This window comes from Taudactylus pleione, unplaced genomic scaffold, assembly GCF_031769625.1.
Source record: "Taudactylus pleione unplaced genomic scaffold, aTauple2 ptg000114l, whole genome shotgun sequence".
Taxonomy (NCBI): domain Eukaryota; kingdom Metazoa; phylum Chordata; class Amphibia; order Anura; family Myobatrachidae; genus Taudactylus; species Taudactylus pleione.
Genome location: NW_028284516.1, coordinates 28,757,487 through 28,783,156, shown reverse-complemented (window position 1 = coordinate 28,783,156; position 25,670 = coordinate 28,757,487). Strand labels below are relative to the sequence as shown.

Genomic DNA, 25,670 nt, shown 5'->3' with positions numbered 1-25,670 from the left:
GAGTTGTCCAAAAGCCAAGGACCACTTGTGGAGAGCTTCAGAAAGACCTGGAATTACAGGTACAATTGTTTCAAAGAAAACAATATGTAATGCACTCAACCACCATGGCCTATATGCAAGCTCACCACGCAAGACTCCATTGCTGAAGGAAAAGCTTGTTGAAGCTTGTTTAAAGTTTACTGCACAACATTTGGATAAGCCTGTGAAATACTGGGAGAATACAGTCTTGTCAGATGAGACCAAAATTTAACTCTTTGGATGCCATAATACATACCATGTTTTGCGGAAAAATGCCATTGCACATCACCCCAAAAATACCATACCAGCAGTGAAGTTTGGAGGTGGGAACATCATGGTGTGGGGCTGTTTTTCAGCATATGGTACTATAATTGAAGGAAGGATGAATGGAAAAATGTACCAAGACATGGGTGGACATTTCAGCAACACAATGATCCCAAACGCACAGCCAAGGACACACTCAACTGGTTTCAGAGAAAGAAAATAAAGCTGCTGCAATGGCCCAGCCAATCACCTGACTTGCACTCAATTGAAAATCTATGGAAAGAACTAAAGATCAGAGTTCATAGAAGAGGCCGACGGAACCTTCAAGATTTGAAGACTGTGTGGAAGAATGGGCAAAAATCACACCTGACCAATGCATGCGACTAGTTTCTCCATACAGGAGGTGTCTTGAAGCTGTCATTACCAACAAAGGCTTTTCTACGAAGTATTAAATAAATGTCAGTAAGCGTGTTCAATACTTTTTCCTTGTGTCATTTCACATTATTACACAACTTAATTTATGGACATCTATAGTTTGATTTGTTTGCATGAGTGGATTGCATGGGTTGTTGCTGACATTTGGTGAAAATTTCATTACAATAGCCCCATTGCAAATATATTTACTGAGAAAAATGTTTATGAGTTCATTACTTATTTTACCCGCTCTATATAAAACAATGGATTTAACCACTTCATATTAACATACAGATTTTGAAGACTCCTTATTTTTCCACGTTGGCCAACAACCACTCCCAATGCAGCAATAATGATGGTTGTCAGTCAATCTGCATCTTCATTCTGCCGCAACAAATCACAATTGTGAGGAACTGGATAGTTTCAGGTGGGACCGCAGGTTAGGTATTGATCTAGCTAGCATCAGTGTTAAAATCCTGTACTTCCAATGCAGTTGTCAACCTAAACCATGTAAATTGATCAACACGTGCAGCAGCTTAACTTTTAAATAAAGAAAATACATTTGGGAATGTATAAATTTGTACCATCATCATTACTATGTCTAAATTATTTTTTTATAAATTCAAGACTGAAGTAATAGTTCCATTTTTTACAAATTATAATTTGCTTAGTCCCTTTGTCTGGAACGCTCTTTGAATTTCAATATCTAAAAGACTAATTAAGATATTAATGCGATTCTTTTGCATCTGATTTCAATCAGCAATACATTACAGAATTTGGAGTAAACTGTATAAAATTTGATGAAAACAAAACAAAACAAAAAAAAACCCATAATAAATGCTTTAGTATAGCTAGCCTTAAAATGTCAAGAAAACTAATCAGAACACATGGCCGGCACAGTGACCTGGGGGAAAGCGGGATAAGGGTGACTGCCGCTGGTTGCTGTTCTCTCGCACTACTGGTGGTCTGTGCTCTCACATGGACCCGGCGCCCTAGCCATGTGCGCGGACAGTTTAAGTCCTTCCCAGTTCGGCTCCTGATTGTTATGTTCTGGGTTGTTTGTGGACCCGGGGTGGTAGCAGGAGCGATCACAGAAGCAGATTTGAAAATAAAACTAGGATTTTTAATAAGTGCTTGAGTAGACATATAATGTGGCAGTAAATAAAAGTCCAGGAATATATAAATGTGCACAAGAGTTCTGTGGTGGGAGCAAAAGGGTTAATGTCCAAGTAGAAACAATTAGAGCTGTCCAGGTGTGCAGGTAGTGAAACTGAAAATAATCAAGCCAGGTTTGCAGGTAGTGAACTGAAAATAATCAAGCCAGGTTTGCAGGTAGTGAACTGAAAATAATCAAGCCAGGTTTGTAGGTAGTGAACTGAAGCGCAGGATGTCAGCAGGCTCAGGCACTCAGGTATGGGCAAGGGTGATGGAGGAAGCGGGGTAGTCCAGTGGGAGCTAGGAGCTGACAGGCAGACTGGCAGACAGCAAATTCACAGGAACAGGAAAGCACAGAGAACTCCCTCTCAGCTAGGCTGAGATACACGTTGCACTGGCAAAGAAGGAAGGCACTGACCCTTCCTAAATACCCCATGCTGTGCTGTTACTGGCCGGAGGGAATATGTGACTCACCAGGGTTGGCCAGCCACATCACATGGCCAGAAGGCAAGATGGCGGCGCCCATGCCAAATGGAACGGAGACGCCGCCAGGCCTCACCAGCGCAGAGTGACAACAGGGCCGCACAACAACACGCGCAGCCAAAGCCCCCCCGCCAGACACGAGCTCCGCCACCAGATAGCCCGCGCCACAACAACCTCACAGGTAACACCCGCCTAGCGCCATGCTGAAATACCCTGGCCGTGACACTGATTGGCAGTTTGGCTGCATGATGTAGCTATTACATAATGAGGGAGGGCGTGCGGGCAGCACAACATTGTGAGGCTGCTGCTGTAGGGAGCGCTCTTCCCTCACCTACTTTCTCCAACACATCGATTCCAGGCTCGCAACTGCCAGCCAATCAGCACTGGGTTTGCATCTCGAAAGCAACGCCTCTTTTCTCGGCTTTCCACGAGAGCTGTCGCAGGCCGCTGATTGGCGGGAAGCTGGGAGAGGGTGAGGCAGAGTAATTGTGCATTATCATTTGCATCTAAAAGGGGCTCAGCTTGCAATACCCCCTGGAAACAGTGCATTTTGATTCAGAGTCCATGGCCAAATATATCAACACGTCGATTCCAGGCTCGCAACTCCCAGCTAATCAGCACTGGGTTTGCGTCTTGAAAGCAACACCTCTTTTCTCAGCTTGAGAGCTGCCGGCAGCAGCTGATTGGCGGGGTGCTGGTAGACGGTATATCTATATCTATCTATCTATCTATCTATCTATCTGAGTCGGGTGGACATGAAGCCTTGTTTGGGTGGAAGTGACGTGAAGACCCGGAAGTGGGACCCACGATTGCTATTATGACATGAAGCCGTGTTTGGGTGGAAGTGATGTGAAGACCCGGAAGTGGGTCCCGCGATCGCTATTATGATTATCAAAGTATCACATGGTTAAATGTTTTAAATAGCAATATCTCAAATCTTTGTATAATCGATTGAGTGTGGCAGCAGACAGTTTTTATTAATGGAAGCACAATCTGGTCACTTCCTAGGCAATCGAAAACCGGCAATGATCTAATCAGTCCTAATGAGTAAGGTATAAGTAAGAGCTACTCCCTGGCAGCAATACCCCTTGATAAATTCCTAGGAGGACAAAACACATTGGGAAGTTGCCTCCTCTTGCCTGATGAACTCTGAATCACTTTATTACAGAATCAGATAAAGGAATCTTTTAAAAACAATGCTTATCGTTTTTTTTTTTGTTTTTTTTTAAATGCTATTTTTCTTTGTGTATTTATGTCTGAACTTTGGGTTTTTAAGAAATAGGATCTATATGTATTTCATATATCTTACTGAGATATTAAACCTCTGAGAACTGTATTAAATAACTAGATACTGTATATGTTATGCACAGCATACGGCACTTTTTAGCACTATTTTGCACAAATTAGATTGCCTTATCGCTGCTAAACACGTGTGCAGGTCTACTGAGTTATTTGTTTTATTACTTGTTATATGTATAAATAAATTGTTTATAAACATCACTTGTGGAAGACGACACTAATGTATCTCATGTATTTACACTTATCTCACTAAACTAATTGCTATATCTATCTCTTAAAGGTTTGTTTTGTGCAACATGCCAGGCGCTTGAACTATATGTATACACACACACAATAATATACACAGTACGTACACTCTCTAATATTGTACTGAAAAAACATAGGTACCAACTACATTTTCCATTTTGTTTCTGGAAAAATACTGAAATCACAACAGTGAAAAGTGAAATGAGGTAAAACTTGCTCTCAGCGCTGGTGTCAGACAGGCGATTTCCCAGTTTCACAATCACTCTAATTTTTATATATTCTTTTTATTGCAGCTGGAAAAGCACCAAAGTTTTTGATTTATAATAAGTGCATTAACAGCATGCCTGACAAGGTGTGCCCCAATAGCATGCATTTCAATTGGAAAGTGTTTTTATTCAGCACTTTACAAAACTGTTCAATATGTTGCTGTCCAAGAACAGCACAAGTGATAAGTGCTAGCATGACATCCTCTCCATTTTATCACAGAATTCATTCTCCTCCAATTAATGTTGCACTTTAAATACGGCCTGAAAGAGCCCATGTGGCACCGGCATTAGCCATAAACAATTTAGTGAACTCATTCAAGCATGCCCCACATCCGTCTTTACTGTGATATTTAAAATAAAAGCTTCCAAATAATAAATAAAATGGCTTCTTCCAATAGCTGCAGGATTATTAAACTACTATTTTGTTTGTGTTTTTGCATTGTTTTAGCTAAAACATTTTTATTCAGAATGCAAGAGTTTGTACTTTGTGCTGCTTGTATGGTAATTACAGAACTGTCCTCTATATTACACCGGTCCAGGCACAGGTTTCATCTAAAACCCAGTCTTCACTAGGATAGAGGGAAAATGCTGTTTGTGCCGGTCATTGCAGAGAATACTAAGGAGGCAGAACTAATGCGGATTCTTACTGTGGTACATCCAAGACAAGTTAACATGGAGTCAGGTGGTTAATTTGTCAACATATAAATAGGAACTCAATAGAGCAGAAACGCAACCATATGTCCGAATACTCATTGCTACTTACTGCACAGAACTGTGATATAACAGGATGACTCATACATTTATTTTACAGACCAAACAAGCAAACGGTGTGACCTACATGCACACATTTTGTCTGTGTAATTATATAGGGGAATATTATGTATTAAATATGTGCAGTATCTGTACTATATTAAATGTTTCTCCCCTCCATAGGCTGCCATTTAGGAGGGCTGTGCTGGTCTTACACAGTAAGCAAACTGTGACTCACCGCTTGTCTTTCAGACATGTATTCTGTGGCTTAGTAGGGTCATATACAGGGGCAAGGCCAATGATGCAAGAGCAGCACAAAGTACAGGAGAATAGACTATCAGATATAGTTACACAAATCAGATCCCATTGTTACTCCCCCTTCCCCACCCAATGATTCAGCTGTATGTAATGGGTGGTCAGGTAATACTTTACTTTTATTGTTCATACCTATCCAGAGCAAATGGGACCTGTTCTCTGAGTGTTAGTGTTGGTGGTTGAATAAAATGTTTATTTAACCACCACTGGGCTTGGATTATACTGTTTATTTTAGCACCCTGCACATGTCACAACTCATCCAGTTCCTCTAACCTGCCTGGGGTGTTGCTCTCTGCTCTGGTGCCTCTAGCACACTCAGCTGATGCAACAAACTGCTGAGATACAGACCACAGTGTGCTAGGAGCACCAGAGCAAAGAGTGACACCCCAGGCAGAAAAGAGGAATTGCACGTGTTGTGACAGGTGCAGGGTGCTAGAGTGAACACTAGATTTATATCAGTTGTCTCTCCATTATCGCTGAAGTAAAGTAAATATATTGTTTTATCACTGACTGCCCTCCTGGATGTTCCACTATATGGCTTCCATATGGAATTAGGTTAGTAGACAGTGACTTATTTACATTTTAGGAGCTAGCCACAAATAAGTAATATGATCACTATCGAATGGTCATACACATAGGTGGCCAAAATAGATGCGATCAAGGCATTGGGCACTTGGTCTGCCATCTGGGCCACTTTCAGCATACACTGGCGGAAAGCTGTTATCTTCAGGCTCATTTTTTTTTCCAAGATGCCGAATAATAATACAATCTAGTGTTAATTCTAGCACCCTACACCTGTTAAAACCCATGCAGTTCCTCTTTTCTGCCTGGGGTGTCACTCTCTGCTCTGGTGCCTCTAGCACACAAACTGCTGAATCTCAGCAGTTTGTTGCATCAGCTGAGTGTACTAGAAGCACCACAGCAGATAGCGACACCCCAGGCAGGATAGAGGAACTGCATGTGTTGTGACAACAGGTGCAGGGTGCTAGAATGTCTACTACAATCAGAATAAATGTATATGTTGCGCAGTGTACACATCTTGGGATGATGTATATATCCCTGATCAGAGTGTGTGTGGTCAGCTTAGCATAATTTCCTCTGTGGTTGCCAATAGCAAGAGTTGCATACGTCATTAGAAAACTCTTTTTTGTTAATATATTTTCTAGTGACATGCCTAATCTTGTGACTATATTACATTGTACATTGTAAACTTTTATGGTACGTACAATCAGCCAAAACATTAAAACGGCCTTAGGCTTATCACAGGATTAGCGAATATGGTAAAATACTTTGTTCAGGATGAGGGTTATACTATTTTTTTCCAGTTAGCGTCATAGAAGAGCCACTAAACAATATGGACATGATGGTGAAGCCAGTTTCAACAGCAGGAGGCATAGGGTTAATTTATCCTACGGAAAACACAGAACGATTTATTTACAGATGACGAACCTAAAATGTTCCTTTTTCTATTTTGGTCTCTATATTGGAATAAGTGCCAGTGTGAACTGAAAATAATTTAAGTATAGAGAAGAATTATCCTTATGCTTACAGCCAATCAAGGTGTTTATGCAATTTGCAGACCTCAGGCAGAGAGAAGCAGCAATGTACGAATGTACCCTTAATGAAATAAAAACTGAAGTGTTCAAGTATGTGGAATAGAAATTCCAAAAAGTAATGCAATTAGACATTTATAGGGCTGTAGCATAGTCATCTAATTTTTTAACTATTAAATGTACCTTTTGACTAGTCCTAAAATCAAAGCAACTCCACAATTCAATATTTTTCGCTTGGACTAAAATGCCTTAGCTTGAAATGAGGAAAATCTTCATGTGAACCAAAAATCCAGAGCATGAAAATTGTATAATATGTATATAAATTTGTATAGAAAAAAGTAATGGTTCTGAGAGTGTGACAGATTCACACTACTGTGGGCTGAGATTCAGGCAATTCAGTCATCCAAGGCAGCAAAAGATGAAAGATTGAGGAAAATAAACTGTCCTGCAAGTGCTGGCATAAAAATACATTTATTTTCAGGTTTAAATGTTGAAGTATCCTACTTTTATAACACATGTATTACTACAGTACAATCAATATTGCTACTGTATGTATGCTGTAGTCCAATGTATAGAACCAGCCTTCTTGTAACATTATACATACTAAGGCTTCTTTTGCAATGAATTAACCCCTGTATCTTACCCCCAAGGATATACAAGGGATAAAAAAAGAGAGAGGTAACACAATCAGGGGGGGAAACAGCGTGTGAAAAAGTGGCATGAATGACTGTGTGAGAATAAACTTTTATTGTAATCTAAAACATATTAACACTTGATAACAGAATATATAACAATGGTATAAATGTAACTCAAATATAAAAATGATCTGAGACTAATATGTCAATATAGGTCAAAAAAAAGAGATCCACTTGGATTGTATCAATGTTAATATATTGAACTAGCTGATGTACACATTTTCACCCGGGTGGACCTTGATATATACTGTTTCTATTTCCATCTCACCACTCCAGTAACACATTAATCCTTCACCTCTAAAGCAATGCATCCCATCCCTCACCTGTGTTCTATTCCACTCCCTTACCTCTGTAATAACACATTTCTCTCCCTCGCCAGTGTTGTAACACATTCGACATTCCCCTCCCTCCCCTGTGCAGAAATACAATCCCTACCTCACACCTGTAGTAACACATTTCCCTCATTCACACCTATAGGAACTTAGGGCCTGATTCAGACCCGCACGTGAGCGCTGAGCGCTCGCAAGCGGGTCGATGATGCCCTAGTGCACGACGGAGGGAGCTCCGTCGTGCGCATGCGCGAGACCCGATTAACGACGGTGTAGCCATCGTTATGGGTCTCGCACCAAAGGGGGCGTGCTGTCGATGGTGAGTGACAGCACGCCCCCTTTGGTGGGCGTGGCTGCCAGACGGAGGCGTTCCCATGGGAACGCCTACCGTCTGGGTCCGGCCCCACTGACATCACTAGTGATGTCAGTGGGAGTGATTTTGGCTCTGATGGAGCCAAAATCACTCCAGGGCTTGCGGTCACCGAGACCCTACCGCAGGGTCTCGTCGCAAGCCCGATGGTCGCGATTGTCTTGACCATCATCATGGACGCTCGCATAAGCTGTGGATGGTAACCCACAGCTATGCGAGCGTCCAAAAGGCCGCTTTGAAAAAAAATAAAAACACGCCCTGATTCAGAGCGGGCGCTCGTTCAGAGCGTCCGGCTCTGAATCAGGCCCTTATTCCCCTCCCTCACCTCTGGAATAACACATTCCCCCACTCACCCCTGTAGTAAATTCTCCGATAATGATGTATGGAGACCTCCATTGTGAAATTTAAAAAAAAAAACAGCCACTTCAATCAGTAAAGTATGTGGAGTTCATCTGGATACAGGAGTGGTAGGTATCGGCATATAACAACTTAACTCGATGTGCAGATTTGAGCCTACCTGGAAACAGTGGAGTCTATAACAGAGCTTTGGCTCAAGAGCTTACAGTATTCTCCCCAGAGGAAGTTATCAGTTGTTAAAAAAAAAAAAAAAAAAACAACGTTAAAAACTTACCTAAGGACTACGTATACTACTGGTGAGAAGCTCTACACACCTTTACCTGGCCCATTGGGATTACACAGTCGTCTCCCCTTCCCCTTAAATATTATAATACATAACATGTTGCTATCCTGTTCAGACAGCAATAGCAGAGTGTGACAATTTTTACCCCTTTTCCACTAGTTTGCCGGGTCGCACCCGGGATGATGTTCCAGCACCCCAGGCGTGCCTGTCGGACAGGCGGCCCGACCCAGCACTAATGGTGGGTCGATAACACCATCGGCGTGACGTGATGAGCCGGCGCTTGGGAGATGATCTCCTCTCCAAGCGCAGGCTCCTCCTATGCAGAGAACGGGACCCGGGTCGCATCGATCCTGGTTATCCGTTCACACTGCATCACGAGCAGAGTTGAATCCGTATTCAACCATGCTCGTGACCAGGGTTGAAATGCCGGGTCACATGACCCAGCTTATTTCAACCCTGCCCTTTCACACAGCAAAATAAACCGGGTTGCTGCGTGCTCACGTGCAAAAACCCGGGTTATTGCCGGCAGTGGAAAAGGGGTATTAGTGTGACCCACTTGCACACATACTAAGCTAGTTTCACTATCCAATTTTTGCATTCACCACCGCACCAGGAATCTCTATATCAGCGCCAGAGGAATGCTATATACCAGATAGGCTGCGTATTCCAATATATAGTCACATGCATATGATTTTTCCCCCAACAGAAGAGTAAAGTTTCTGGGTAGGAGTTATTTTGAAACGGATAGTCTGTTCTTTCTCACTATAATAACCACAATTACTGCAAGACATTATGAGGGGAAATACCACATAAATTATGGATTAATGTGTACCAGTCATCTGCAAACAAAGGATAACAAAAGCAAAAAAGGTCAATACTGCAAAACAACGCAAGGAAAATATGTCAAGTACTTCTCTGTCCTTACTCAGAAGATTGAGCTACATTTTCTGATTTAATCAGCAGTACAGAAAGAAAAACTATTTTCCTATTAGTGTTGCAGAAAATCAAATTAATTGCATCTGGTTATACAGTCTAGTGAGCCAAGGCAAAGACTTACAAATCGTCAATACAAATATAAATAGCTCACCGGACATCATAAACACAGGACCAGTGACCTACGTCTCAGGACAATCTGGAGGTTTACAGCGTTCACTATCCCCCGTACCCGATCTGTGTTTCGGTTAATTTACCGCCGCCTGGAATGCCAGCCATCTGAATCCCGAAGGCGGAAGGCCGACCTGGGACTAAAGTGTAATGTCGTCAATGTCGACACTCGAATGTACAAATGGTTCACCATGTTAACAGGCAACAGAATGTCGACATGTTCACAATGTCAACATCTGAAATATCGCCATGTGAAACCCTCCATCAGGAGGGTTAGGGTTAGGCACAAGGGGGAGAGTTAGAGGTAGGGATTAGGATTAGGGATAGGAGGACTGTACTCACCGAAACGACGGCTTGTCAGAGGTCTGCGCCGGGACTTCTAGTCACATAAGCGCTGGGACCCAGAAGATGATGCTGGAGTGACCACTGGGCCAGAAGGGACGTTATATGTACACATTCTATCATGGCGACATGTCATCCATGTAAGCATGATGAATGTTGACATGACCACCGTCAATGTCGATATTTTGACCATGTTAACATTCTGATGTGAATATAACAGTCAAGATAACAAACCATGACCTGGGTCAAGGTCATTTTAGATTAAAAGAATCTAATACAGAGAAGTTTTTTCTCATGTATTAAAGTTACATTGATACACTTTCCAACTCCGTGATTCAAATTCATCATAGTCCAAAGAGTTCATCCTGGTACTTAACACGACTTGTAGCTAATGACCCTCCTCTACAATTTTAATCTGTTCCCATTTTTAACATTGCAGGCATTCATCGCTCAGTGTGGTTCTGTGGGTGGGGGAAATGGCGAGACATCTTTTCTGTATACTTTATTGTATTATCATATATTCTTATAGTTCCATATGATATGGACTTCTCATTGTTCTTGTTGCACAGATTATCTGTATCACGTATACAATGCATTTTCATGTGTTATTTTCTATGTGTATTGTCACTCTTTAAATTGTATGTGTATCTGACGCATGAGGTTTCAAAAAAACTTGTTTTGAAAAAAAAAAAAAAGATAACATACCCTGCAGGAGGTGGGCACATCATATTGCCCCTACTGCTTACTCTACAAATCGTTCCTTATGAATGCCTGGTTGAGGTTCTAGACAATGGACAGGACATTTTAAGCAGGCGGGTGGAGGGATTTATTTTAACAAGCATTTTATCAGACTCAAATGTGGTTATAAGGGGTCCATTTAATAATAATAATAATAATAATAATAATAATAATAATAATAATAATAATAGTAATAGTAATACAAAAAAAAAAAAAAAGGCTTTTCTCCAGCATCAGGTTTGGGCTGCAGGGTGGGGGGGAATTGGTATAGTCTGCGGGGAGGGAGGGTTAGGTTTAGGGGTAGGGTTAGTACACTTACTAGCAAGTGTCTGCATCCTAACCCTGTTGGGATTGTGACCGCTGGGATCCCAAGCGCCGGCATCCCATACCCAGCCCTGGCCTGATATGCCAGCTGGCACTCTCTTCTCTGCTGCCCTGGCCAGCTCCATGCTCCCCCGGCCAGCTCACTCTACCCCACTCGCCCCTGGCGGCCCCCCAATCAGCGCCGGTCTGACGTCACCAGTGCTGACCCACAATTGTATTTATCTTTATTGACAGATAAAAGCCCTGCTTACATGCTTACAATAAAGAAAGATGTGCAGAATTTAATCACTGGGACAGTCCATTACCACGAGGGCTGTCCTGGCTCTTCAAACATTTAAATAAGGAGATAATTACAACGCAAAAGTGGAGATTATTTTTTTGTGCTGCTTTTTGCTTTACTTTTTAAATCGACTAGTGTCCAATATCCCATGGTATATAAAAGGCAAGCACCCTCTCTCAGTTAGAACATATACAAATGACACCAATGGTCTGACTCAGATTCCAAGTCATGCCTTGTATTGAACTCTTGCTAACAAGCATTCCCTAGGCAGGGGAGCAATAACACGCCATGGAAAGAATACAAGGAAGCATGGGGCTCGGCCCAGAACCTGCTTCATGCAATTGTCAACATCACACACTTTTTTTTTTTGCCACCAAGCTACTAAATGGGGTATTGAGGGGCTCTTGTTTTTTCACATATGCACAGTGTATAAGGTGCTATGTAAAACATGATTATTATTCTTAAATTAAACATAATTTGCCGATTATAAATGTTGGGTGAGAATCAGAGTTGCTGCCACCTTCAATTAGTATCAAAGCCATGCAGACAGCAAAAGCAACGTGCTAAAGATCTTTACCCAGAAACAGTACGATGTGGATCCAGAGTAACTGACTGATCTGAGAACACGCGTGTGCTTTATGCTGTTGCGATGTACTTTCAGACGAAAAAAAAAAAATCTTCTGAAACTAAACTGTATACCTTTATTTATTTTCCCTATAACTGCATCAGACCATATACTGCACCTAAATATTTAGGGTAACTGTATGGGTTGCACGAGTCACCTGAAAGTAATCGTGAAAGAATCAATAAAAAGTCAATAAATTTTTTTTTTCAATGTTCCCTACATCAATTCCGTAAGAAAATATATTTATTCCATTAAGTCACCAATAGAAAGTCTTACCAGTTCAGAGAAGACAGACAGTATAAAAATCACTTTAGACAAACATAAAATAAATTCTCTGTGAAACATTACGCCCCTTTCAAAACAGACACTGGTACGGTGTGGGGTACAGGAGCAGAACCTTTCCAATAGCTAGGTGGTCATTGTGTTTTGTTTTTATTACCGACATGCTACAGGGTTGGAGAAACGCTGGTCGCCGAGTCACCACAGACTAAACAAGTGCGCCCCCTTCTGTGCACTGTCCTACAGTCCCTCTTTCCAAAACATGTAAAGTGGAATTAAAGAGAGTCCACTCTTCTGTGAAATAGCACTGGCTTATGCGTATGGTCCCTGGTTGCTATGCGGGTATACAGGGCACAGGTTGGTACAATATGCTGTTCATTTTGGTTCTCCTTTCTAAGACTACTATTATCTGGAATGCTGAGGACTGCCGAAGCTGGATAATTGGCTGAGACAAGATCAGCTTAAAATTAGGTCATAACGACGCCATCTTGCGACTGGCCGCAAGACGCCATCTTGTAAATCAGATCGCAAAACGCCATTTTGCGAATGGCCGCCAAGCGCCATTTTAGGTAAACTCACACTTAAGTACATATGGCGATATTACTATTAACATCATGCGATTGCATCTTACACCATTTCTCATACACACATTAATACGCACAATTGCGCCGTTAACTAGTCGCATATGAGCGAATGCATAAGATCCTGTATGAAAACGCTGTTTGCTAGCTTCATGCGCACGCATCTGCCCCAAGTTAACTAGCGTCTTTATATCAAACCCCAAATACTTACACAGTACATATTCACATAAAAGGTCTCATAAGCTTTAAAGTATAAGATTTAAGTTTGTTCATTTATTATAATTGCTGTGAAATAAAGGTTATTTGGTAGCTAAGGTTTAATACATGATAAGTAAGTCATGTTTGAGATTATACTGATCTGCACTCTTTCAACAGCATTCTGGTATCGTCAGGGTGAAGATCGCAACATGCATTCTCAACTTATGGACTGCAGAGACTTAAAGCACCGAAATGTACATTATATGACCAACTTTTAGGATGTACATGAGGCAGGAATCCAGAGACAACCAGTTGTTAGAGGCTGGACTGTGTCTATTTGAATCAACCTGTTAAATGCTCTGCAACAGATGCATCCTCCTTGGGAACCAATGGCGTCAGCGACAATCCTCTCTATTGTGTTGTCTGTTTCTGTGAGAGTATGAATGTGTGTATTGTGACCCCAGTCTGGGTCTTCTAGCTGAATGCTGATAGACGGGGGTTTCTTGCTGATGCCTACATCTGGCCCAGAGCGCTGCGTATGTATAACTGTACTTGGGTCTGTATAATTCTTTGCGCTAAACTGTACTTAGGGCCTGATTCAGAGCCGCTCGTAAGCGGCCGCTCGCTCGCTCCGAGCGATGTTTGCCCAACTGCGCATGCGTACGTATCGTAATACGCATGCGCGAACCAGTCAGTGCGGCCGAAAATCGTTTGTTCGCTAAATAGCGAATGCCTGCTATTTTGAGTGACAGAATGAGGCGTATGTGGGTGGTAACAGGGGAAGGTGCTTCAAAACGGGGAGTGGAGATCCGAACGCAGGCGTGCTTAAAGGTCAAAACGGGCATTTTAAGGGTGTGCATAATTAATACAGCAGCGTCATTGACCACGTCACTGGGTTATTTTATAGCCAGAACTGCTCGCAAAATTGTGGTAGCAAAAACCAACCACAAGAATAGCGAGCAGTTCATACCCTGGTCGATGTACTCTATTAATCTAATAAATAGCGGACATGACGTAGGATGCGAGCGGCCAGGGGGCGTATTTTTTCAAAAAAACGAACGCAAGTTTTGTTCGCTCGTTCAGACAGAGGTGTGAACAGACCGCAAAGAGCGAACGGTTCATTTGAATAGCCACCCCTATTTTCTGAACGAGCGAGCGCAAATAGCGCCCGGCTCTGAATCAGGCCCTTAGATCATAGCGTGTAACTGACTGTACTTTTACTTGAAATATCACTTTGTGCTTTGGAACCACAGGTTCAAGGTCTGGAGTCTTTATTTACTATATGACTGCGTACGCAAAATAGCGTCATCCTTAGAGGTTTATAGGCAGGATATTAGAAGGTATAGGCAGGAGTGTATAGAGGTTCTAATTCAATATCCTTAGGACTATTCAGAGTTGGGAGATTTAGATTTGGGAGGGAGGTGTCCAAACTGATATCTAAAGTGCAGTGTAATAATAAAGCTGTGCAGTATTTGTGGGCTACATGTAAAAGCAACCAGTATTTACCCTACATACAAAAAAAATAATAATATGTATTTACACCCCTTGCATTGCAACATGGTTTGTCCAGGTACACAGTTAAGTGCCATCTCTCTCTCTATTCCCAACTATGAATCAGACCCTATGTGTATCCATGCAATCTGGAACACAGCACCTAAAATATGCTAAAAAATAATAATAATTTAAAAAAGACAATCTAGAACTGTTAATGTGTTTTGCATGGCCACATTAGTAAGTGCGCAGAAACTACAAATTTTTTTTTTTCACATTTGAAGATTGCGTATATATCAGGTCACTGGTCTCAAAACTTTTTTTTTGGGGGGGGTGGCAATTTAAATTCAGCACAGTGTGCTGATGGACATCAATGGGCTCGATTCAATTCAACGCGAATTGTATAGCGCCGGGAGGGAGCTCCCGGAGCTACTAAATTCAGTGTGCAGTATTGTCTGAGAACGCCGGTTCTCGCACCTTAAACATGGTGTTTAGTCGCGAGAACCGGGATACTCCGACTAAACTGCCCGGCGCGATGCTGTTTCCGCGGCGCTAAGGGCAGAAAACAGCATCACATCTGGAGTTTTGTCGGATTTCTGCTCGTGCGAGAAGAAATCTTTAGCAGTGCACAGAATTGAATAGCATCGCAGGAGTCCCTCCCAGAGCTATTCAATTCGCGTTGAATTGAATCGAGAACAATGTCTGGCTTTGCACATTACAGTTAGATACGTTAGGTAAACTTTGATAATTTTCCTGCAAATATATTGGTTTTGCTGTGCCTTCACCCAGCCAGATCAGGGACATGCACTGCATTGAATTGCCCCCTTAGAGTAGTTTGTTCAAGCTTGCCATAAAATGTAGTATACAATGCATAGACTGTTTAAATGGGATCCGTTCAAAGTACCAAAAGTCGGGATGCCGGCGCCAGAATCCCGGCACCTGACAGAATCCAGACGGTGAGTACTGGGGTTAGTCACAAGGGGAGGGGGTTTAGGGTGCTGGGAGGGGGAGGTTAAGTTTAGGCACTAGGGGGTAGGTTAAGTGTTCAGGCACTGGGGAGGGAGGGATAGGGTTAGAGAGAGAGGTAAGGTTAGGATACTGACCGACAAGTGTCGCTATCCTAACCTTGTTGGGATGCCGGCGTCGGGATTCTGACCACGGATCCCGACCACCGGCTTCCCAGCAGTAACCTGTTTAAACTGCAAATAAGCCTCAATGCAAAGAACAGTGCACATTTTACATAACTACATGCTAACGAGATGTACAAACAGCAATATAGTAGAGGAAACACTACGTATGTTAAGACTCAGCAAGGCAGCGTTCAAACAGCGGTTAGTATATAAAATATTCAGCACACACAAACACACCATTGCAATTAATTATTTCTGGTTATAGCTGAAACTATCTACTGTGCACAATAATTACATAGTAGACATCCCATAAGACTATTATGTGAAGATTTTCGCTCGCCCATATTCATTCACATGCATCAATATTTCTGCTGCTGGTAGCATGTTAACGATTTAGAAGGATTTCATTAGTGTAGGAGTTACAAGCGGCATACAAAGCCCAATCCACCGAAATTCTGAACAATGGAGTCACAAAGCAGTGTGCCAGTATTCATATTTCAAATAGAACTATAAGAAAGACATACAGTGATCTTGCTGAGGGTGCCCATGCAGCAACAACGAGTAATTATACATAAATCTATTTATCCTCAGCTCTTCAGGATCACTGCTCCCGACATCTAATGCACCATACGTGCCAAACTATTTAGCCAAAGAAACTAATTGTATGCAGGGACACTTGGTTTTCACAATTATATAGGCATCAGCAATGGCAGTGTGCATAACAAAATAAGCACTGCTTACAATGCTGCAACATAGTACTTCACAGAACATAAAGAGAAATACATTATTTTTTATTAGTTCAAAAATAAGTACAGAGGGTTAATGAAAATAAGGTGATAATGATGTCTGTTGATGGGGGGGGTGAATTACTATGATTATAATGGTGAAGATGAGAAAAGGGCGATAATGATAATGGGGCAGAACGGTGACAATGACGGAGACACAATTGAGGAACAATGTGGGGAGAATAATTAGGGGGCAATGGGATGGGGATGGGGGCTGATGGAGCAGAGCTGAGGTCATAGACAGAGAATAGACTTAAAAATACAAGATGTGGATTGAAGAGGTGCAATGTCTAAAAGGGGTGAGCCATGGGCAGTGTTCTCCCCAGGCTATTTTTTGCGGGTGCATCACCCAGCAAGAACCAGCCTACCACCCGGCACTTTGGGAACCTGCATAGTGGGGACAGTATCTGGGAGCTGTGTAAAAAGGACCAGATCCTACAGACTTTGCAGCTTTTTCATAATCAGACGACTGGGCCTCTAATAAGAAGAGGAGAATTAATATAGAAAATGTTATTTCAAGTTTAAATCATTATAAGGTCAGGGTTTAAAACATATTATTATTGTGAAGGCCCCCACCTGGCTACTTCTTGATGCCACCCGGCTGGAAAAAAATTCTGAGGAGAACACTGCATTGGTATAGCGGGTAGGGGCTGTGTCTGTGATCCGTTAGTTAATATAAAAAAATCAGGCATGCAATTGAAATGTGCATGGAATCTATAAATAGCCTCATATATTCTCTACATGCGGGGAGAATATAAACTTCTCTTCCTATCTTAGCATTACTGTAATCCACCTGCGCTCTGAGCGGAAGAGCAGCTGATAAAAGCAGCATTGTTTGCCTGGCTCATTCCTGAAATCCAGGCCTCACAAAGCTTTCATTCCTCCCGGGCGCTCTGCCTTTGTAACTCTCTCTCTCCTCTTTACAGAGCACCTCTGACTCCAATACCTGATACCAGGCATGAATTTTAAATGAAAGTACACCAGGCCTCTTTGTTCCTTCTCCTCCTCCTCCTCCTCCACACCCTATCTGATTCCCACTGCTGACCAGCTCCCTTTCTCCTGCTGCGTCAGAGACAATATAGGTACATAGGTAATGCGTATGGTTAGGTACAATACAGACACGTCTGCATACAAAGCCTTATAAAAACACACTATTACCAAATGTGGACTGGGAATATGCCGGCCGTCACATGCAATGCAGGACGTATTCATTGCTGCCAGATGTAATGGCAGGATGACAGGCTGGGTCAGGATACATACAGTTCTTGCTAGTTTTGGTAACATTAAACACAAACGTTTTCTGTGGATACAATCATGCAGGGGTTAAGTTTACAGAAAGTTGCTTGGTCATAAAATAAACTAGGTCTTAGGCGAGATACTGCATTAAAACTATACATAGCAATCCAGCTTACTCATACTAAGACTCGGCTATAGCTGTTACTGGAGACTGGTTATTACCCAGGTACACCTTCCCTCTGTCTGTACGTAACATCCGCATAATTGGGAGCAGGGTGTGGAGCCAGGTATGTCGCTTAGCATGCACTTGTCTGTCACATGGCACAAAACCACAAAGACTTAGAATGATATTTATTGTGCCTGAACAAGAAAAACGGAAATAAAGAACACTATTAAAGTATGATGTTATTAATAACAGTCACATTATTGTTAATTAAACTCTTTCCCTCCTTATGAGCAACCACAGGAAAGTGGGACAGATTCAACAGCAGATGCAAATGCAATCGCTGACGGATCGCAGTTGCAGAAATATGCTAATGCTTCTAAAACACATCTGAGCATAGTGACGCCCACTGCCACCTTCTCATATCCATACGACAACGCGCAACAGCTTGAAAACCGTTAACATTGACGCGCAGCAGGCAGCCATGCTTCATATGCAGCAGGTCTGACCAGCTCTCCTGACAGGCAGAGAACTCTCCTACTACTAAAGAGATCGCAATGCCTAATTATACATGCCCATGAAACTGCGCTTTACAGGAGGACATGTCTGGGTTTCCCCCCCAGTCACCTCCTCCAAACATTGACTATGTAGTGTTCGTTCTCGCACCCTGCACCTGTCTCAACCCATGCAGTTCCTCTTTCCTTTCTGGGGTGTCACTCTCGGCTCTGGTGCTTTTAACACACTCAGCTGATGCAACAAACTGCTGAGATACAGATCAGAATGTGCTAGAAGAACCAGAGCAGAGAGTGACACCTCAGGCAGGAAAGAGGAACTGCACAGGTTGGGATATGTGCAGAGTGCTAACATGAACACGACTGCCTGTCACTCACTTTGCAAATGGATACTGTGTGTGCGCGTAATCGCAATTGAAAATAATCGTTCGAACTGCGTAAACTTCGGCATTGCATCCACTGCTGAATCAGGCCCAGTGTCCCCTGGCTTTCCTCTGCATACCTAATGATAATAATCACTAGTTATATGCCATGCATGATGCAGCAGTGCCCATGTGAATGACCCACCTGTAACTCGCAGGATTAGTGTGGTGCAGCACAGATAAAGGCAAAACTAATACTGCCTGTCCACTACTAGATGCGGGGACGACGGCACGATTACGACGCCGTCGTCTCACGCGTGGTGAAATGCATACACTGAACGTTCAGACGTTCAGTGTATGCAGATCAATCATCCCCGAACATGGCAACCTGACGGCGGGCGTCAGGGTGACAGTCATGTTCGGACGATGATTGATGTTAAAAACGACCAGCGTGCACGCGCATCGCTGGTCGTTTTTAACATTTTACTGCCCTATTTGCGGGCGATTACCAAGCGATGGAGCGATAACGACTGTCATTATCGTTCAATCGCTAGGTTTAATCGCCTAGTGGATGGGCAGCATAAAACGTACATAATATTATTATTATTATTAACAACAACATTATTTATTAAACTAAATGAAGGAAAAAAAAAAAAAAAAAAAAAGGAAAACCTTGCACAACATGCAGCCATGTTACAGATCTATAACAGTTATATTGGGTACACAATTGGCGATATATTGCTTATTCTATAGACAAACGATATATCGCAAGTGAATTGGTTGTACATCCGATATGACTGTAAATGACATATATCACAGACCTTACAGGTCAGCCCTACAGCACATATCTATCTATATGTGTGTACGGGCGACCCACCGGCTACCCGTACACTTGTTACGGGGACTACCGACATCTCAACTGGGCAGGCATATTTAAATATCCGGATGGTTTTGAAGTCTGGCCAGACATATTGAACAGCCGATTGGCAAGTCTGTATGCAAACATACAAAAAAGATTTACAGATGCACAACTCCAACATTACTCATTATACATAATAAATTTTGCAATAGCACTTTGCAAATAATAAAAGAGGTTTTGGCATAATCATGGCCATTGTTATGGGCCTACCCACCGCGCCCAGGTAACCTCTGAGGGTAGGTCCCTAACATACTGGGGTTAAAATCCAGAGCGCAGGACACCCCCAAACCAGACCCATTTTTCCTTTCATTCACTTTCAGCACTTCCATTGTTTGTTTAATATATATGTATTATTTTCACATCTTTATTTCTCACCTCTCTACATGCAGCAGCAGCTGCTCTTATCTATCCTACACCTTTTTACGCTTCACCTTTCCTCATTGGAGCGATGCCCTGGGGTGGCTCAACTGGGCTGGTTTGGGGGTGTCCTGCGCTCTGGATTTCAACCACAGTATGTTAGGGACCTACCCTCAGAGGTTACCTGGGAGCGGTGGGTAGGCCCATAACCATGGCCATGATTATGCCAAAACCTCTTTTATTATTTGCAAAGTGCTATTGCAAAATGTATTATGTATAATGAGTAATGTTGGAGTTGTGCATCTGTAAATCTTTTTTGTATGTTTGCAACAATAGTCTCCACAGGTAGCACCTCCCATTACATATATTTTCAGGGTGTGCAGTCTAGGGCCCCCCTTTCCACAAGTCTGTATGCAGTAGCTTACCAATCGCCGCTCTAAAGGCGGATCGGTCCCATGGTCTAAATGTGTACCCAGCATTACTGCTTACAACTGGGAACAAAACAGTAATAAAAAAGAGACTAAGTAATAACAGACAGAGAAAGAGGTAAGGAGGTCCTACTCGCCAGCTTACAATCTATACAGAAATACATTTGATACATGGGGATAAGTGCTACATGTTGCAAACTGGTTCAGACAGATTGCAGAGGCTCTTGGTGGCCCGGGGTCACTGGATTGTGAGAGTGAAGAAAGAAAAGAGGTAAATTTTGTTTGAACTGTGTATAGTGGAGGTAATTGGGTAGAATAACCTACGGAAGTTATGTGGGCCGTTCTCGAGTATGTTAAGCTTGCCTGAAGAGTTGGGATTTCAGGGAAGGCTAGAAGAAAGACTTGTTGTGCCAGGATGGCAGTCCACAGGTGCAGCTTAAAAAAGTCCTGCAGCTGTAAACAGGAGCAGGTAATGAGTGTGGATGAGAGATGCAGATCTTAAGCAGAGTGCAGGGGTTGAGCTAGAAGACATTTTATGAGAGAGTTGTATGTTGGTGTAGTTTTGTTGGTTCTTATAGGTAAGCAAAAGTCCATTATATTGAATTTGGTAAAATACAGGCAATCAACGTAGGGACAGAGGCCCTGATTCAGAGCTGGACGCTCTGACAGAGCGCTCGCTCTGAATCAGGGCCGTCCCTGCTACTTTTTGGAGCGGCCTCCTGGCCACTCGCATAGCTGTGGGTGACCACCCACAGCTATAGCGAGCGGCCAAAATGATGGTCGCAATGGTCAAGACCCTCGGGCTTGCAACGAGATCCTGCGGTAGGGTCTCGCTCCCGCAAGCCCAGGAGTGCTTTTGGCTCTATCAGAGCCAAAAGCACTCCCACTGACATCACTAGTGATGTTAGTGGGGCCGGCCCCAGACGGTAGACGTTCCCATGGGAACGCCTCCGTCTGGGCAGCCACGCCCCGGCACGCCCACCAAAGGGGGCGTGCTGTCAATCACCATCGACAGCACGCCCCCTTTGGTGCGAGACCCTTAACGACGGCTTGGCCGTCGTTATTCGGGTCTCGCACATGCGCACGACGGAGACAGCTCCCTCGTGCGCATGCGCATTTGGGCAACATCGACCCGCTTGCGAGCGCTCGGCGCTCGCGAGCGGGTCTGAATCAGGCCCAGAGAGCGGAGCCGCAACAAAAGAACATTTTGAGAGGAATATCAGTCCAGCCGCTGCATTCAAAATAGATTGTAGGGATGAAAGTCTATTTAGGGGAAGACCAGTAAGGAGACTATTGCAATAATCTATGCGGGAGGAAATGAGTGCATGAATTTAAGTTTTTGCAGTGTTTTCTGTGAGGGGTGCAGTACAAAAAGGTGACATTGTAAATGACAACAGTCGGCATATCGACAATGTCATTTTACTATAGACGTATCAACTAATTCTAAAGTTAGCCCAATCCTAACCCTATAAAATCGGCTAAAATAAGAGGACAACATTCACAATTTCGACATTGTGAATGTCCACTTTCTCCGTGTGAATCGGTAGCGCCTAGCGTCTTTTTGTGCGTCTTTTTACCTTCAAATGCGTCTTATTCACACAACGATGTGAACGTAGCTTCTGCTGATTAAAATGATATGCAGCATGCCTATGTTCTGTGTGCAACTGTGGGTGTATCTACATACGAAACGTTATGTTACAGTGTTACAGCCGCTGACACTGTAACGTAGCATTTCGCATACAGATACACCCACAGTCGCACACACAGAACATAGGCATGCTGCATATCATTTTAATCAGCAGAAGCTGTTTGTGCTAACTATTCGCATCACTGTGCAAATAAGTTGCATTTCAAGGTAGAAAGACACAAAAAGGCACTCTGCGCTACCGAGTGACGCCACGGCGCAGCGCGACTAGAAGGGCTGTTTAGCGCGCTAGAAGGCTAGATGTATGAGGACACATCTGTATGAAAGTAGTGAAGAAAGCATTCAGGGACCACCTGGCCTAGCTGCCAGAAAACAGCTTGGACAGGTTCACTGACAACTCTCTCCTTTCATGGTTGTCAGTACTGCAGGGTTGTTGGACTAGAATGGTGGAGGTCCTGGAAAGGCAGGGATCACCCAGGGAAGTAGTACATGGAGGGAGATATAGCTCACTGATGTACATGTACATCCCTTTTAACTCTGGTAATTGGAGAATTTTTACATACTATATAAGCGGTTCCCAAACTGTGCGTCACGGCACCCTGGGTTGCCTCGGGACAATTGCAGGGGTGCCTCAGGTTGGTGGTCCAGCACCAAATCAAATTCTTTATGGTCAATGTAATGTAAATATTTGCACAAACAGAAGCACAAACCTGTCCACCACTATATAACCAAACCTAAGGATGACAGGTCAGCACTATTTACTTCACTGTACTACTTCACTACATTCTTTTCTGAATTTCTCACTAAGAAACGTTTGGCTTAGGGGTGCCGTGAAAACATGCTGATGCTTTAGGGCGCCGTGACTCAAAAAAGTTTGGGAACCACTGTACTATATACAATGGAGTATGCCTTTCAAAATTGGATCAACTTGTGTTACAGGTTCAATGGGCCTGTAAAAAAAGATTTGAGCAAATGGCGCTCATCTAGGTCTGACAAAACGTCAAGATCTTAATGAAAGTACAGAGAATGTTAAGAACACTTTCCTGCCAGACCGCAATTAATACAGAAAGACTATGCTGCCGAAGAGCTTAAATTCTCTACATTGTACAACACTAATGGGTTTAATTCACCAATTCAATGCCAAACAACTAAAGCAGAGTACATAAGTTAAAAGTATCATAGTTTTACATTAAAATGGATCATATAAAACCAACAATTATGTGCACCTTCTGTTGCCACCATGTGTAACATCTTATAACGAGCATAACTAGGGATTATTAAATCCCCCTTATACATTAATAATTCTGAGCAGCATCTACTTTAGCCTAAGGCCCAACTATTGTGTTGACCCTCTTGCTAGATGATGACTTGTTGTCAGAGGCCTTTTTTTAACAGGTTTTTCTACTCTTCATTTCTTGCTGGCTGGCACCCATTGTCATTCACACACAATGCACTCTTCAAACTATAACTGATGCATTGCTTGTTGTAATAGTCACCCTTATACACGCAAGCAGCCATACACTGAGTTACACAATGTGCAAACAACCTGAGGACATGTACTGGTAGGATCATGTACTGGTAGGATCCTCTGTCCTATCAGACAGACAGCACCTGTCAGTGATCTCCTCCTATCACACCCTGCCATGCAGGTAGTCACCCACTGTGACACACACACACAGTAGTCACCCACTGTCACACACACAGCAGTCAACCACACACAGCAGTCACCCACTGTGACACACACACACAGCAGTCACCCACTGTCACACACACACACAGCAGTCACCCACTGTCACACACACACACAGCAGTCACCGACTGTCACACCCACACACAGCAGTCACCCACTGTCACACCCACACACAGCAGTCACCCATTGTCACACACAAACACAGCAGTCACCCATTGTCACACACAAACACAACAGTCACCCACTGTCACACACACACAGCAGTCACCCACTGTCACACACACACAGCAGTCACCCATTGTCACACACACACAGCAGTCACCCATTGTCACACACAAACACAACAGTCACCCACTGTCACACACACACAGCAGTCACCCACTGTCACACACACACAGCAGTCACCCATTGTCACACACATACACACAGCAGTCACCCACTATCACACACACAGCAGTCACACACACACACACACACAGTAGTCACCCACTGTCACACACACACAGCAGTCACCCACTGTCACACACACAATGCAGCCGCCCCCCAGCAGTGCACTGCTCACCTAGCGCCACCTCGCAGGCTTTGCGCAGCTGGCTGTGATGGGCTCTCTTCACCTCCTTGTCGCTCAGGATCTTCTCCAGGGCTCTGGTCAGGAACATGTTGCTGCTGCTGTTATTATTACCACACGGTGCAATCCCCGTCCCCGGGCTGCGCTCTCTGAGTCCCGGCGTTATATCCCGACAGTTCCCGCTGGAGGCCGCCCCATCCCAGCCCGGGCGGCAGCTGTCACCCGCTGGCGGTCTGTGTCTCCGGCGCTGGCTCCCGTGGATCGTGAAGTCGCTGCGACTGGTGTGACGGCTGCTCAGCGGCTCAGGGAAGCTCGGCTCCGCTCGCCATGTTGGAAGGAAGCGACGTCAGAAGCAGACCCGCCCAGAGCAGCCACTGCAGCAACACCCGGGGGAGGGACGGGGAGCTGCCAGGGAGGTCGTTGCTGGGTGGGTGTCCCGGCCAGGTCCCAGTGCTGCATGGAGGATGTAATCAGATGTGTGTAGTGTACCTGATGCCCCTGGAAACGGATGACACAGCAGCAGGCCAGGCATACTGGATGTACCTGTATAATCACCGTGCCATAGCAAGGCCTCACATTCTTCTATTCATATGTTATTATTATTATTCTGCACAGGTTACACAGAAAAGCCTCTAACCCTTTATGTGCTGCTGGCAGAGATTGCAATAAACACAGGGATAGCAGAGAACCCTGAAGCTGGTTCTGATTGAAAATGACATATAATGGATATTTTCAGAATATATCTAGGGCAGCGGTTCCTAAACTTTCTTGAATCACAGCGCCCTAGTGTCTCAGCATTTTATTCAGGGCTTCCCAAGGCCCAAAAGTTCTTATTGAGATAATTAGATCATGAAAAATATTATTTTAAGTAAATTGTGCTTCCCTATCATCCTTAGGTTCTGTTACGTGGTGGTGGATGACATGGTTGTGCTTTGTCAGCGTATTTTTTGTTTGGTAGCCACTAACACTGGTATTACCTAACACATTGACCATAAACCATAGATTTGGGACTGGACTACCAACCAGTGGTACCTTCACCCAGTTTGGGAACCACTGATCTAAGGGGTCTATAAGCATACCAAAATATTGTCAGTTCTTACCTTCCACTTTTCTCTG

The 25,670-nt window shown here is 43.5% G+C and overlaps 1 protein-coding gene across 1 annotated transcript in view; it reads right to left on the bottom strand.

The window, feature by feature from the left end:
• The window catches only part of ARFGEF1 (ARF guanine nucleotide exchange factor 1), a 216,465-nt gene extending 191,527 nt beyond the window's left edge, over positions 1–24,938 (bottom strand). The window contains exon 1 of the mRNA XM_088471482.1: positions 24,549–24,938. Within this exon, the coding sequence (XP_088327608.1) occupies positions 24,549–24,645 (97 nt within the window). The 5' untranslated portion in view covers positions 24,646–24,938. The remainder of the gene's footprint in view (positions 1–24,548) is intronic.
• Between the last annotated feature and the right edge of the window lie 732 nt (positions 24,939–25,670).